At 38.7% G+C, this 16,709-nt stretch overlaps 1 protein-coding gene across 1 annotated transcript in view; it reads right to left on the reverse strand.

Annotated features, from left to right (window-relative positions):
- Nucleotides 1-16,709, reverse strand: part of PRRG1 (proline rich and Gla domain 1) — a 94,321-nt gene that overhangs the window by 17,049 nt on the left and 60,563 nt on the right. Inside the window, exon 3 of the mRNA XM_024557568.3 lies at nt 12,282-12,442. Within this exon, the coding sequence (XP_024413336.1) occupies nt 12,282-12,442 (161 nt within the window). The remainder of the gene's footprint in view (nt 1-12,281; nt 12,443-16,709) is intronic.

Genomic DNA, 16,709 nt, shown 5'->3' on the forward strand with positions numbered 1-16,709 from the left:
TATCCTAGTGTGGCACCCTGATTTTTGCAGCTGTCATCCAGAAGTCACGTGGTTCTGGTGACCAGCAGGGCTTATGCTCATAGATCCTATAGGACTGTAACCAGTAAGAGAAAATGTTCTTAACCAGCTACCACTCCCAGGGCACAAGACTCTACAGCAGGGGTGTCAAACTCATTTTCACCATGGGCCACATCAGCCTCTTGGTTGTCTTCAAAAGGCAGAATGTAATTTCAACTCCTTAACAGTTAAAGAGTAGTTACGTTTATACAGTCCTCAAATTATTTTGGCCCTTTGAAAGCAACTGAGAGGCTGATGTGGGATGTGGTCCCCTGAGAAAATGAGTTTGACACCCCTGCCCTACAGACTGAGGTGCTAAGTCTTTCTGTGAAATAGGCCAATTGGCTTATCTTCATAGTTGCAGCCTGAGGGGTAGGCTTCTAATTAAATACACACTTAAGGGCTGACTGTAATCAAGCAAAGGGCAGGAAATTACAAAGAAAGGAGAATTCAGTAAAATAGAAAATATAAATAAAACCAAACACAGATTCTTTGAGATTAAAAAACAGTAAATCTCTAGACACACTGATCAAGAAATAGAGAGAAGACATAAATTACCACTATCAATAATGAGAGAGAAACATTACAACAGATCATGAAAAGGGAACAATATTACTATGACTGACTTACACTAATTATGATTTACCTCTAGCAATTGGGTGTATTACAACTGGGCATATTACAACTGGGTATATTATTATAAATTGGGGTTCTTTTAGTAAGAAGGGGGTAAAATGGTTTTTAGATCAGTAACCAACAGTGTCTGCCACACTTCTCATCGTTAGCAACTTAGAATATATTAATTTAGGCAATCGCTTTCTTTTCTCCCCAAGAGTATTGGTGGCAGGGCAATCCATAAACACACTGCAATGAGCACAGGATTTCTAGGATACTGCAAGTAATACAAGATGTAGCAGTGTGGTCAAAGCAAATAGAATGGGGTATGCTGGAACAGAGCATCTTTTTGTGGTAAATTGAGGAATACTAAAATCTCTAGTAGATAATGACTTACCTCTGTTTTGTCTAGAGTTTGCCCTAAATTTTAATATTTTAAAATAGAAAACAGCAAAGTGGAATGTAACAGTTTTAATGAAAAGCTAATATAAATTCGTGATTTATGGGGAGTTCTTTTTATTAGTTTACCTCATTTTAGTTACTAGTATGCATCTGGATCTTCATAATGTACAAAAATGTATCTCTGTAGAAGTGAAAAGTTTCGTTAACTTTTCACAGAACTAATTCTTTATCATCTCCTCTCCCTCTTCAGACATTACTCTAGAATTATAATGAAACCTCATCAGTTTACTTAGCCTAAAGACAGCTCTCTTGAATATGATTTTACCATCAAACTGAACAAAATTGCCTAAAGGTTCAAAATTGTCTAAAAGTTCAGGTTGTCACTTCTCTGATAACAAGAAATCTCAGCCTACCTCTGTATTCCTTCTTCATTGGCTCAATTATATGGCAAGTTCTAATAAGTTTTCTTCTCTTCAGGACATCCTGCCACATCCAAGTGAGTCACCTACATGGTACGATGCTCTTGAGTACTAGATTAGGAATCAAAAGCCAGGAGTTCCAATTCCAGTTGGAAATCGGGCACATCATTGGCCCTTTTGGCACTCGCAATGTTTGTCTAAAGATGGAAAGAAAACCACCTGCTTTGCTTGTCCCAATTTGTGCTGTACCAAAGCATTTTAAAACAGTAAAAATACAGCTAAGAGTAGGTGAGTGTCAGCACCCAACATTTTTATTTCAATCATAACTGGGCTTGAATAAGTACATTGTGATATGCCTTTATTAATAGCCAAATAATAACCAGCATAAGAAGTCTAGAAGTAAATCGTTCCATTATACAAACCCTGGCATAACCATCACCAGTTAAATTAGGAGAGAGCTGCGATCGATGCAGAGGAAGAGGAGGGAAGTCACTGAATTAGAAGACGGGGTTCCATTTTGGGCTGCACCAATCAATAACTTGCTATGGGAAAATGTGCAAATCAACAACTTCTCTGGAGCTGTCATTTGTGGAAAGAAGAGCTTGACCTATTTGGTTTTTATGGACCCTATCAGTTAAAAGATGAGTGGGGCCTATCCCATCAGTCTTTCTTCAACAATGAAATGGAAAGGAAAACCAGCCTTTAGTCTATTCATGATGGGCAGTGATTGGTATCAAATGTTAGCTTTGAGAATGAGATAATATCTTAACATTCAAATAATAATGCTATTTTAAGTTATGACATTAGAGTGACCCTCTAAAGCATACAATTCAAGAAAAGGCAGAGCCCTCTTTGCTCCACTAGTTGCTGTATGTGTAGTGGGAGAATGAATCCCATTTCAGCTTGATGGTACCAGAGACCTAGAACTGACTATCATAAAGTTCCAGTTTCCTTTGTCAGTGATTTTGTTGTACCTTCAAAGTAGCTAAACTGGATTGTATTTCTACAGGTACTAGTATTCCAACTATGAGAGCCGTCCACGGTCAGAAGCCTTGCCCTGGAGGGACTATGCCCTTACACTGGGGGAAAGAACCGATGGCAGTCCCAATATTAAAGGGAAAAGTTTTATGAATCAGCAGCCACCCATTGTAACAGAAATTGATTTCAAGTAGTGGTCGCACCCAGATGGGAATCTCTGAGGAGTAGGCAGGGGTAGTGAATGGTTGCTGTATTTTATCAAATATACCATGGATTGAATAGCATAGTGTTTCTATGTATTAAAAAAGAAGAAGAAAAAAATATGCTTTCAACCAATCCATAACATGTCAGTGATTGTAAACTGTACCTCAATTTCAGACATGTTAAAATGTGAATAAATGATCAGAAAATCGATGAAATATGGTAATATTTATTAGGTTTTGTCATCTACTTGCCTGAACATCAAAGTAGCTACTTTTTGCCCTGGCCTGTGTGGCTCAGTTGTTTGGAGCATCGTCCCATAAACCAAAAGGTCGCAGGTTTAATTCCCAGCCAGGGCACATGCCTGGGTTATGGGCTTGGTCCCTGGTATGGGCGTGTGCGAGAGGCAGCTGATTGATGTTTCTCTCTCACATCGATGTTTCTCTCCCACCCTCTTTCCCTCCCTTCCCCTTTCTCTAAAATCAATAAGCATGTCCACAGGTGAGGCTTTTTTAAAAAGTAGCTACTTTTTTTACTATTCATAATTATTTATTTATATTTTTGATAATTTATTTGTGGCCACAGCAGTCTACGGTATTATGTGCAATGATAGGAAACATTAATAAAGAAAAAATTTGGCATTTTCTGTTGGATAGTGTGTCATTTAACACCACTTGAGGCTTACCCTAGAATGGGTGGTTTCTGACTTTTTTCTTGTTTCTTTTCCTTTTTTGGAGACATGGGTTTAGTGTACTAGGCTAAGGAATGTAATCCCTTGGGTTAACAGGTAAACAAACCCCTGTTTTCTGAATTCACAAATAACCCCCTCCTAGCATGCTATAGGAGGCATGTGACATATTTCAGATGAGAAAAATAGATTCATTAAACATTTAGCAAGCAGCAAAGTTGCTGATCTAGGGTTCTCCTCAAGTCCCAATTTGAATGTGAAGGTTTTATTCTCATCAATCCTACTGACCGACTGCAGTTCACTGTTGGATAATATGAACCATTTCTGACAGTGACAGTACTGCTCATGAAGTAGTCAAGCATCCCAAAGCAGCAGCACGGTGGCTGACAGGGCCACTAGGATCACTAGTGCACATGCTAGGTTGGCTTGTCACACTTTCATACATTCAAAGTTACTGTTTATCCCTAAGACTCTGAACTACTGAGGGGAGCTCCAAGAAAGCCATTTGTAGGGTACTGCCAGTTCATTTCCTGAGTGGACATCCACTTAACTCCTGACCCCCTTCATGCCCATATAAAGGGCAGGGTACGTTGGAAGAAAAGTAAGGTAGAGAGTGGTATCAACAATGTAGCAGATCCTTTCCAAGGATTAAAATGAGGTGTCTGAAGTTCCCATAGGTTAGGTGGATACCGTGGAAAACTTCAGCTGTGTTGCTGCTACTCTGCTCCAAAGGGCTGTTTGCCAGGCAAAGAACCCCCAAAACAAGGAAGTGAGGTGTGCTATCAGGATAGGAGCCAGATGGGGAATAAGACAAAAGAGGCCTATATGAGTCATAACTCTTATTCCTGGGACTGTGTTGTGAGGAGGCTTCTTCTAGGACCCCTTGAACATTGTGTATTTCACACCCAACTTGTAATTAGACCCACCAAAGAATTAGTTACAGCCATGAAGGGGCTATAGCAATACCAGTTAAGTTAGAGACATCTGTCCCCTTTCTGCTTTCTTTTCCCCAGCCTTCAAAATACCAGAGGAGAGAGAAATGGGAGGGGGTAAGAGATAAAGAGCAGATCATGCCTCTTTCCTCACTACATGATCCTAAGGCCACGCTTTAGCAGGAGCTGGAGGAGTGGATGAGAAAAGGTGAGTATAAAGCGAATCCAACACTGAAGTTTCGAATGGAAGAGGAGTGCATAGGTGTTTTTATGCCCAAAGTGCCTAGAAAGGTATGAGATTTGCCTGTCTCTAAGGAATAGAAGTTTAAACTGTCCAAGCAGGGTGGCTACACAAGGCAAGGTCTTTTAGACACATGACTCATCATCTATGTGACCTTAAACTCTAGTGCAGTATTGCAGCGGAACCCTTGGGATTCTACCAGATCCATTAGAAGAACTCCTCTGGCAAATTAATTCTAACAGAGAGCACTGGTGCAATCTGAAATTCTGCATGTGTCTTCAGTGCAATCATGGGAAAACAGCAACATATTTGGAGGTGAAACAGGGCTTCACTAACTAGACGCTGCTGTCCACGATATGTAGAAATATCAAAGCTATGGTGCAAATGATTCTACAAGTGACAAAAAATGGACCCATCCATCCCACAGTACCCAGTCTCTGAGGGCAGGTCTGAAAAAAGTAAACTGGCACTGGGAGAGGAAACTGGATGACGTAACTTCAGGTCAAGGATAGATCCACACTGGAGCCAAGTCTACTGCTTTGGGAATACACAGGTTGAAACCCTCCAAATTAAGTTACTATCAGTACCTGAAAACAATAACTGAGACTACATAGGATTTATAATATAGAAAAGGGCCCAAGTGCCACAGAATAAAGCTCACCGTTAATTTAAAAACAGTATCAACATATAATCAATAAAAATTTACTTTAAATAATCACATAATGGGCCAAAGTGATACCTGCCTGTAGAAGTCAGACCTTCCTCATGTCTGCATAGCTCAGAATACCAATTGCACAAAATAACATACTTTGGCCCTGTTTAACTTATTCTCAAGAGATCCCAAAAAGAAATAGTGAGAAAGCCTGTGGGAGCCCCAGGAAACCACCCCCATAAGGCTGAAGGGAAACTTCATGTTTGGCCCCTCCCCTAGGAGGGTCGGGGATGGGTCTAGGGAAAGGAAGGTGTGGGAAGAGTTGAATGGAAATGCATAGAGTATGGCTGGGAGATGGCCACAGCATCGCCCCATGTTTGCCCCCCAGGACATCTATGCCCAGACTCAGCTTCCACCTCCCATCCTTCCTGAATTCCCTCATCCCTGAAAGGCCAAAGTTCTGAATCAGTGGCTAGAGTACTATCAATGGATCATGAGAAGCTAAGTGAAATAGGAATTTCTCTAACAATGCCAAAGAATCTGAGTTTCTGCCTGCAAGAGCAATGAGTAATCTCCAGGAACTTAGTGACCAACTCTTAAATAGCTCAGACATTGAGCATCTCTTGTAATCACTATCTCTACCAACAAGTGTTGACATGCTAGTTCCTACCAAGGGCTCAGAACAGAGAGATTTTCAATGTAGCTTTTGTAACGTGTCCTTGAATGAAGGGGCACTGCATATCTCTTTCTTCAATTTCTCTTTCAACAATTTCCACAATAAATAAATTTAAATGGCAACACTTTGGAATGAGAGGTATTATCTAAAAAGGAACTCTCTGGACTAGATCTAAAGTCCTTGGATATTATTAATTCAGTTTCTAAAATGCAACAACTTGGGGGTGGAGTAGAGAATGGAGTGCAAAGGGAATAAGATAAAGACTAGGGATGATGCACTGAGACAGGAAAGTCACCCATAAGCCCAGAAATAGCACCTACTGCAAAGCTTTTTGAGTATTCTAATGAAGCAGTTTTAGTTAAACCACTTGCTTTACAATGTAACAAAATGTTACCTGCTGATTACCTACATTAAAATCCCCAAGACTCATCAACAAAGCAGGTTTCCTGGCTCCATAAAGATCTGTGGACTCTGGAATGTGCATTTTTAAAATAAACTTTTCTATTTTGGAATAATTTTAGATTTACAGCAAAATTGCAAAGATACTACAGAGCATTCCCATGTTCCCCTCATCTAGTATCTCCTAATGTTAGCATCTTACACTGGGATGGTACATTTGTTATAATTAATGAACCAATAGTGGTCCATTACTGTTAACAACAGATGTCACTAGTTTTCCCACTAATGACCTTTTGTTCCAGAATCCAATCCCCATTGCATTGATGGGGATTAATCATCATGTCTCTTTAGTCTCCTCTGGTCTATGACAGTTTCTTAGTCTTTTCTTCTTGTCTTGACTTTGACAGTTTTGAGTCAAGTATTTTGTAGAATGTTCCTCAATTTGGATGTCTCTGTTTTCTCATGATCCCCCTGAGATCATGTTACGGAGTTTGGGGAAAAATTGCCACAGAAGAGAAGCCCCTTCTCATTACTGCTATATATGACTTACCACTGATGATACCAACCTAAATCACCTGGTCAAGGCAGTGTTTGCCAGTTTTCTCCACTGTAAACTTATTTCCTCCCATTTTCTATACTCTATTCCAGGGGTGCCAAGTTCATTTTCACTGGGGGCCACATCAGCCTCACGTTTGCCTTCAAAGGGCTGAATATAATTTTCAAACTGTATAAATGTAACTACTCCTTAACTAGGGGCATCTTAGTTAAGATGCTGCCGGGTGGAAACGAGGTGCCAGGCTGGATAAAACAAGGTGGAGGGCCGGATTCAGCCCGCAGGCCTTGTGTTTGCCACCTGTGCCCTATTCTTCAGAAGATCATTAAATCCAAGCCTCACTCATAAGAAGCAGAGAATTAAACTCTGCCTCCTGGGGAGAGGAAAATTTACATACATCATTTAGAAATCTTATTTACTGTAGAATTGTCTCTTTTTTTCATTCATTCGTTCATATTATTAGGGACTCCTATATTTATTGTATGCTTTGGGTTATAACCCAACACTATAATATTATAATCCAATGCTCAAATTTTTCCAGCTTTGGTCATTGACCATTCTTCATTTCTTTGAGCACTTCCTTCCTTTCTGGTACTACAATATACTCTATCTCATCTTGTATTCTTCCTGCCCCAGGTCTAGAATCAGTCATTTCCCCAAAGACTTTTGGTTGCTTTTATTGTGGAATGGTATTAGAAACCCAGATCTGGGCACTGAATGGGACTATGCAGTTTTGATAAGCAGCAAAGCTGATTCTTACGCCCTCTAAATTTTGAGGTTTGGAGAGTCAAGCTCAAATAGAGTAGAAATAATTTGTAAAGGAAAATTCTGAAATTGTTTTTAAACATCATGCTGTTTTCTTCATGTTAGTTCAAGATTAAAAGTTCCCAAATGCAAAGAATCCTCATGGGCCCATAGAGAGAAGAGAGAAGACAATGGTAGAAATCAAAAAAACCATTCCAAAATAGTGGCTCTAATTCAGCACCTAAAAACTAGAACAAAATATATGTATTGAAGACTTTCTCTGTGCCAGGCACTAAGCTAAGTGCACAGCCCCAAACCAAATGCTTTAGGTTATAATTTCTCCCTTTTAAAAGATACAGAAATCGAGACCCAGAAAGGTGAAAAGTTTCGCAAACAATACAGTCAGTAGGTGGCAGAGCTGAGACACCAAATCAAGTCCATCTGCTTCTCCAAGCAGAGGATTTTGCCAAGGCATTCTGGCAACTATGGCTTATATAAGCCTTTGTGTGTATGTCTGCTGTCCCTACCAGATCTCAAATACTGCGGAGAAGTGTCAGCTTATTCATCGTTGTATGTCCTGTGTGTGCTACATAGTAGGCACTCAGCAGATGTCTGAAATCTGACCAAATTTCTACAAGGTAAAAATGAGAATGGCAAAGTACAATACATTTTCTCCCACCGTATAACATAACTAGACTTTTGTTCCAAATTAGATAAAAGTTTACCAAAAAACCCCCCAACACATTATATTGAAAGCAGACTTCTAAATTCATACAGTCCAGATATAGGGATGATGAACATACATACATGTGAGTACATCTCTGAGTGATAAATTTCAGTAAACCAAAGAAAAGTTAGTAAGTAGTGTAAGACTTAAAAGAAAATCCCAAAAGCCAATAATTTTCTTTACTGCCAGGATTAATCAAGCATGAACTTCAAAGGTGAAACTTTGTGGTTCAATGCTTAACACAGAACAAGATCCTTTTTAATGTGTAACAAACACTATTCTGAACTAGCCGTTGGGAAATAGATCAAGGATCAGAATGCCACTTCTATTACACTTAGGAGACTAAAAGCCCTTGGGCGCACCTTGCTGTCAATGGTATGGATTCAATGGCATAAAGCACACTCAGATGGCAGGGTTTAAACCATAAATAATGGAAGAAACAAATAATAAAAAAATTAAATTAACTCCACATCTATCAGCTAACTTGAGAACAAGTTTTAAATCACTTCTTCTAATGAATTAAGTGTACTTTGTGATAGGCCAGTCCATCTGATCATTCCTTCGTTGCTTCATCAAATATTCACTAATTCCTATTATGTGCCTGCATTGTTTCATATATTAAAGACCATAGCTATGAACAAAACAGACGAGAAATGATGCTGTCATAGCGTGAACAGTTCTGGGGGGAGAGCAACAATGAACAGATACAACAGATAGATGTCAGATGGTACTAGGTGCTGGAAAGAAAAAGAATTCACAGAAGGGGCAAAGGTTGCAACTTAAGGTAGGGTAAATGAGAGATGGTGGCTTGTAAAATGGTAACAAGTAGGGAGACTCAGAAGTGGCCAAATTCTACATATATTTTCATGTTAGAATTAACACTATTGGCAGGTGTGGGATACAAAAAAGGGAAGAGTCAGGGATGACAACAAGGTTTAGGGCTTAGCAAAGACATGGATGGACAGTTGCCACTTATTGAGATCAGGCTGTGGTAGGAGCAGATTCTGGGGAAAGGGGCCCAAATCTCTCTATGTTTAGTTTGAGAACCATATTCAATTCAAAGAGTAAATGCTTAGTAGTCAATCATACAGCTCTGCAGTTCATGGTAGTCCTCCAGGATATAAATAAATTTGGGGTTATTAGCATTGCAAGCCCTGAGAGTAAGAAAACTCACTGGGGAATGAATAGAGAGAAAGAACAGAGTATCAAGAAACGAGGTGGTTGCTGGAGCAAGGTGTGTGGTGAAGAGTTTGTTTCCTAAAAGGTGCGAGGGTAATGAGAATGAGTCTATAGAGAGGAAAAGATGATGGTGGAGGGTGCAGAGAACTGCTTGAGCAACTGCTGAAGGGGTAGTTTCAAAGACTGCTGAAATGCCGCACCCAGTCCCCGCAGGCAGGAAAGGGTACGCAGAAGCACTGAGATGCATAAAGGCCAGAGAGGTAAGCACTGAAAATATGGTTCACCTTGAGAGTCAATGATAAAATTAACTCAAGCAATGAAAGAGGTCAGTAAGGTAGTAAGATATACAATTAACACAAAACCAACAGCCTGCAAAACACATGTCTGACAATGGATTTGCATATAAAGAACTCTCAAAACTCAACAGTAAAAGAAAACAAACCAATTAGAAAACAATCAAAAGAGTAGTTGCCAGAGGTGGGAGGCGGGTGATGGGATATATGATTCCATTTATAGAACATTCCAGCAATGGCAGAATTATAGAGGTGAGGTAACAGATTAGTGATTATTAGAGGTTAGAGATGGTGGGTGGGGGAAAGGGGGTGTGGCTATTAAGGAAGGAACTAACTCTATATATAATGTCAAAACTTACCAAATTGTGTACATGAAATATATATGGTTGATGGTATATCAATTATAATTCAATAAGATTTTTAAAAAATCAATAGCTTACACACAGAAATAACCACTTAGAATATATCATGGAAAAGAAAATCCCATTTACAATAGCAACAGAGCAATACTTAAGAAGCAACCTACGAAATGTACAAAACCTTGAGCTCTCAAACCTAGAGCTCTTTCCTCTTACTCCTGGGTCCTTCTTTATCGATTAAGAGATCAAGCCCCCTTTCTTTAAAACGTCTGCAATAAAATTTTACTTCTGTAATAAAATCTGATGGCCCCCTAGCACATGTGACATCCCTTGTTTAGCATCTAGTGTTATTTACATGGTGCATAGGAACATATCTTCACATAATGGATACCTGTTAATGTAACTTATAGCTGCAGAGCAGTTCTATAGAAATTATACCTCTGGTGTGTGCTTTCCCGTCCTTGCTCTCCTTAAATAGCATGCAGACTAGAGTAAAGAGAGGTGAAAAGGACTATTCTCACAGAGTAGGAAGAGGAGTTCAGGTATGTCTTTTCTTTGTAGGAGACGTAAAATGTTTTAAAGTAGTGCCAGCATCTATTAGCTTACTTCACAGTTTCTCTCTGGCAGAGTAAGGGAATGATGTTATCTGTTATCTATCACTTTCCCTGCACAAGGCTTCCTGTGAAATAAATGCTTCCCCGTGCTAAGATGACAAAACTCACTTCAGCAGAGTCCTATGGAAATGGGACCTGCAAAGACAGACTGACATACAGGGACATGAATCTAACCTTCCTACCCACACAGTATTTTTAGTTAGATGCCACTTTCAGAGTCCTTCACAGGGGAAATCTTTGACTGCTAGCAATGTACGCAATTTGGGAATACAGGTTTCAAACATACATCTAAAAGGTGGGTAAATCTGGGACAAAAGGCAGTTCTATTTTTTGTTTTCTGAGGAAATTCCCTACTGTTTTCCACAGTGGCCTCACCAGTCTGCATTCCCACCAACAGTGCACTAGGGTTCCCTTTTCTCCACATCCTCTCCAATATTTGTTTGTTGATTTGTTTATGTTGGCCACTCTGACCAGTGTGAGGTGGTATCTCATTGTGGTTTTAATTTGCATCTCTCTAATGGCTAGTGATGCTGAGCATCTTTTCATATGTCTCTGGGCCCTCTGTATGTCCTCCTTGGAGAAGTGTCTGTTCAGGTCCTTTGCCCAATTTTTAATTGGATTGTTTGTCTTCCTGGCATTGAGTCCGATGAGTTCTTTATACATTTTTGACAACAAACCCGTGTCCGATGTATCATTGGCGAATATGTTCTCCCACAGAGTTGGTTCTCTTTTTATTTTGTTGATGTTTTCTTTAACTGTGCAGAAGCTTTTTAATTTGATATAGTCCTATTTGTTTATTCTTTCCTTTATGTCCCTTGGTCTAGGGGACATATCAGTAAAAATACTGCTGCATGGAATATCTGAGATTTTCCTGCCTATGTTTTCCTCTAGGACTTTTATGGTATCATGGCTTATATTTAAACTTTTATTCATTTTGAGTGTATTCTGGTGTATGGTGTAAGTTTTGCTGGGAATATACTCTAAGACTCCTGAATCACCAATTCAAAAGAACTTATTCACCCTATGTTCATGGCAGTGCTATTTACAATAGCCAAGTGCTGGAAATAGCATAAGTGCCCATCAGTAAATGAGTGGATCAAAAAACTGTGGTACATTTACACAATGGAATTCTATGCAGCAGAAAGAAAGAAGGAGCTCCTACCTCTTGCGACAGCATGGATGGAACTGGAGACTATTATGCTAAATGAAATAAGCCAGGCAGTGAAAGACAAATACCATATGATCTCACCTATAAGAGGAATCTAATGAACAAAATAAACAAATGAGCAAAAGAGAACCAGAGGCATGGAAACATGGGACAGACTGACAGTGACCAGAGGGGAGGGGAGACGGGGATAATAGTGGGAAGAAGGGGAAGGGACTAGTAAAAGGACAAGTGTGAATGACGCATGGACGTGACAACAGTGTGGTATTGACTGTGGGGGGGATGGACTGGGCGGAGGAGGACAAAGGGGGAAAAATTGGGACAACTGTAATAGAATAACAATTTTTTTAATAGGTAAATCTGTGAAAAACTGGCCAATATACTTACAGTTTTTTCATTATTTTCAAAAGCTTCTCTTGCTTCTTCGAATGTGCAGACTTCTTCTTTGCATTCACGTTCAATGTTGCCCTGTCTTATTTCTTCAAAAAGTCCATTTGCTCTTGGGTAGCGTTTTAGTACTGAATTGGCTTTTTCTCCAGTGAGGAAAACTAAAAAGAAATACAATAATAAGCATAACATTATAATAGAAAAACATGTGCAAAGTTAATACACAAGATGAAAACTGCTAGATGCTCTTTAGAAAACAGAGCCAACATCCTAAACCTCTTTCTGTGAGTCGGCAGTGAAGTAACATTTCCATTTAGCTCCAAACCACCACATCTGCCATCTTCCTCAACCTGTAAGTATGTCCTTTCAGTAGCGGTTGCCCTGGGCAGGGACGGTGACATAATTAACTACGTTACAGTCAAGACTTCAGCACATTCCTGCCAACATGGGAGTTTAAATATAGTAACAACGATACCACCACTCAAAACTATTAATAAGTGGATACCCCCAGGCACTCTGCTGTTAGACAGCAGCAAGCAAATCAAAATCCTGTTTCTAGACTATCAGTCTTTGTCCCTAACTACAAGCAAATGAAATTCCAGCTGACCAGTAATATAAATCCAGAGGACCCTCACTTGTATGAAAACGAAGAGGTGACAAAACAATGTCAAGAAATGAAGATAAATTTGGCCATAATCCATTCCAAGGAACGCTAATAATAATTTTGTTCTAAATTCACTTAAGTTAAATATATTGTGACCTTGAATATATTTCAACCCCATTTCACTGTCCTTCAGAAAAAGAAAATTCTGCATGACTTACAGAGGCATTTCATATAAACATTCAAAATGCACATTTATGAGACCCAATCAAATAAGTGATGCAAGAATTATATGCACAGTTATGGGGAAGTACTTTTATTTTACATACAGGTTCATTTAAAACTATAGTTCAATTATGTTTTTCTAAAAGTGTCAAGCTGGGGGCATGCTGGGATGAAAATGGAGACAAATGTACTTGAACAACGAAAAGAAAAAGAAAAAAATAGAAGTGTCATGCTTCTTTGCAGAGATAAATACAATGCTACTAGAAATTAATCTCCACTAATGCAAAGAAATTAGAAAATTCCCTAATCTGATACTCTTCTGACACAGGCGAAGGCACATTACAGATCCTTCAATGTTTTAAAAACAGACTGACAGCTGCAGGATGGGAAAGGAGGGATGGGATGAAAGACGGTAAAGGGATTAACCAAACAACATTTATGTACAACCCATGGACAGGGACAACAATATGGGGACTGAGTTAGAGAGGGGACAGGGTGGGGCTGGGTAGAGATGGGGAAAGGAAGAAAAAGCTGGAACAACTGTCACAGCATAAACGATAAAAATGTAAAAGCAAAAAATTTATATTTTGCCAAGAACATCTTGAAGTAAATGAAAAACAGTAAATCTCTTTTTAAAACAGCAACAACTAAAATAGAAGTAAATTTAAGGTTTACCTCATTATAGAGATGTGTCTTTTACTTTATACAAGATATGGATTTATTACTGAGGATTCTTTAAGTTTAAAGTATCCAAATTGGTACCAGCTAGATGGCACCTATACTAGGTTAAAAGTTATGGCTTTCCATAAGTGTTTCCTTCCTTCTGTACCTCAGAAAGGTAACCATCTATCAAAATCAATCATCTAGTGACAGTGATAAAATGTCACTAGAAGAAATGTTAAAAAATAAAAATTATGGTACGTGCTATGAAGGAACGAAAATGGTACTACTGAGTTGAAGGATACCAGTGGAATTACCTAGCAGTGCTTCTCACAGTTTAGCAGCATCGGAATTCCCTACAGGACTTATTATCACAAAGATTGCTGGGCCCACCTCCCAGAGTTTCTGATTCCATAGGTCTGGGTGGGGCCAACAAGTTGCATTTCTAATAAGTTCCCAGATAATGTTGATGCTACTGGTTCTACTAACCACAGTTTGGGAACTACTACCTAGGAGCCTGGCTGGGTAGCTGGGTAGCTAAATTGGTTAGAGTGTCGTCCCAAAAGGCCAAGGTTGCGGGTTTGATCCCTTGTCAGGACACATGCAAGAATCAACTACTGAATGCATAAATAAGTGGAATAACAAATTGATCTCTCTCTTTCATCAATTAAAAAAACAAATGTGGAGGACCACTACCCAAATGTGAGTTCCTTAGAAAACTAGTTCTGAAGGAAGTATTTAGAGAATGCTGGGATTAACATATTTAAAAAGGTATTTTACTGTATGAGTTTTGAGGTTTTTAATATATATTTAATGTATATTCATAAATTTACAGAAAAGGAACATAATGCATGCGTTTGTCACATTTATTTGACTATAGCACCCTTTCTGAGGGACATTACACTGAATTAACAACTACCTAGCCATTGGTCTTATTTGTACTCTCTAAAATGACAAGTCTCCTCTCTATATATATAATAACAAGGCCAACAAATACATAAAGACAGTAACTGATTTCCCTTGGTTCTTCTATTTTCCAGAATAAACACATCTAGTTCCTTCATTTATTTGCCATATAAAATGTATAGGAGGCTCTGTGTCATCTTTATCTCATAAAATAGAGCATCCTACACTGACTGCAATACTCTTAAGTGTGGTCTGACAAGTGCAAAACAGATCAGGACGATCTGCTTCCTTGTCATAAAACACAATAGATATGTTAATGCAGTCTAAGATATCCCCGGCTTTGGGGACAGTTTTCCTGAAAATAAATCAAACCACAATAATGCATTTTGTCCTTTTAAGACAAAAAAAGAGAAATTATCCTAAGAGAAAATAATTTTCTTATATGCTATCTACATGAAAAAGGGGAATCAAGGGATGTAGCTAACTCTTGTAACCAAGAAGCAGGCTAATTCAGGTAAAGCCACTAAAGAGTAATGTAGCAGGACACAGACCTTCTAATCCCAGCCTATTGAAATCACCAAGACCATCCTACAAACACCTTTGGTGTATTTCTTATCCTGGGAGGCAAGGTAAGATAGTGAGAACTCTCATTAGAATAAGCCGGCAAGTAGACTTTAGCTCACTTTCCAAATCTGGTCAATTAGAAGATACTACCTGGAGTAAGAATCTGAGTAGTAGGAAAGATACTGTTATAGATTAGTTATGTCTGCCATATAACACAGAACTGAAAGTTGTGTCAGAGTACTTACCAGTCCTCATCGAAGTAATTTGTAAATCTAATGGATGATGACAGAATTAGGGTATTTTTAATGTGGAAACAAAATAAAGGGGGAAGTGGCAACTTGGACCTATAGGATATGATTAGATTATCTCTTTCTAAAACATTAGGCAATTTCCATGATGCAAGGGCTTGCGTTTGGGCTTCTAAAATTAAAGCAGTGATGTTTGACACTAAAGTTCATCACTTCCCTCTGCTTCCTCCCCATCAAACTGTATCAGTCAGTCCACACAAGGTAGCTCTTTGGCCACGACACCCACCGTCTGGAACCATGTGTATGCCTCCATCAGAGATTCCATGATGTGACAAGTAGTATACAGAATGTGAATGTACTTTGAGAACACAACACTGAGGTGTTATCAAAATATGTACTTTTCTCATTAAAGAAAATAAAGACAACCTTAACTGTTTTCTTTAGATACAGTTAGGAAACATCCTTACTAAAGAAAATATTTAAAATCTAAAACTGATACACATACACCCACAAGACAAATATATTTATTCAAAAATATTACTACTTTTTCATAATTTCAAAATAAATAACTGCCACCTATGCTTTCTCTTCAACACAAAAGAATAAAAATAGATAAAATAAGATGGTTTCTCAAGGAACTCCTTAAAAATAACTGACTTAAACCAAACTATGCAGTTGTATAATATACTTTTTAATGAGTTGCAAGATACTAAAACATATTTTAATGACAAAAATCTTTAGCCAAGTGAAATAATGTCCATATATTTGCTGAAAAACAGCAGATGATAAGGTCTAAAAATTAACAGCTGACTTGGAAAAATCTCTACTCCAATTATCTAATCAGTTTTCTCACCTTGGGTCTTATTTCAATAAAGGAGTCACTATTTAAAATTGCACAGGTTTACATTTTCATTTTAGGTGAAAGAAAAATTCTTTTTCTTAAGACACATTTACTGAGCACAGACCGTACAATGAGATCATGACAAGTCCCAAAAGTGAATAGCAGATGGCCTCTGCCCTCAAGGTTCTTTGGTGCAAGAGATAATGAACATAAAAGATAACAAAGCTCTACTGTAACACTGAACATGACAGATGCTTTTTGAGGTCAAAGGGCAGGCATATTTCTACTGGCTAAGTGTGTTTGGAGTTGGGGGAGGGACCTGGAGAAGGACCCCTAAGTAGTGTATTTGAGCTGGCCTTTTAAAGACTGGCAGGAATAGGATG

Source organism: Desmodus rotundus, chromosome X (genome assembly GCF_022682495.2).
Source record: "Desmodus rotundus isolate HL8 chromosome X, HLdesRot8A.1, whole genome shotgun sequence".
NCBI classification, from domain to species: Eukaryota; Metazoa; Chordata; class Mammalia; order Chiroptera; family Phyllostomidae; genus Desmodus; species Desmodus rotundus.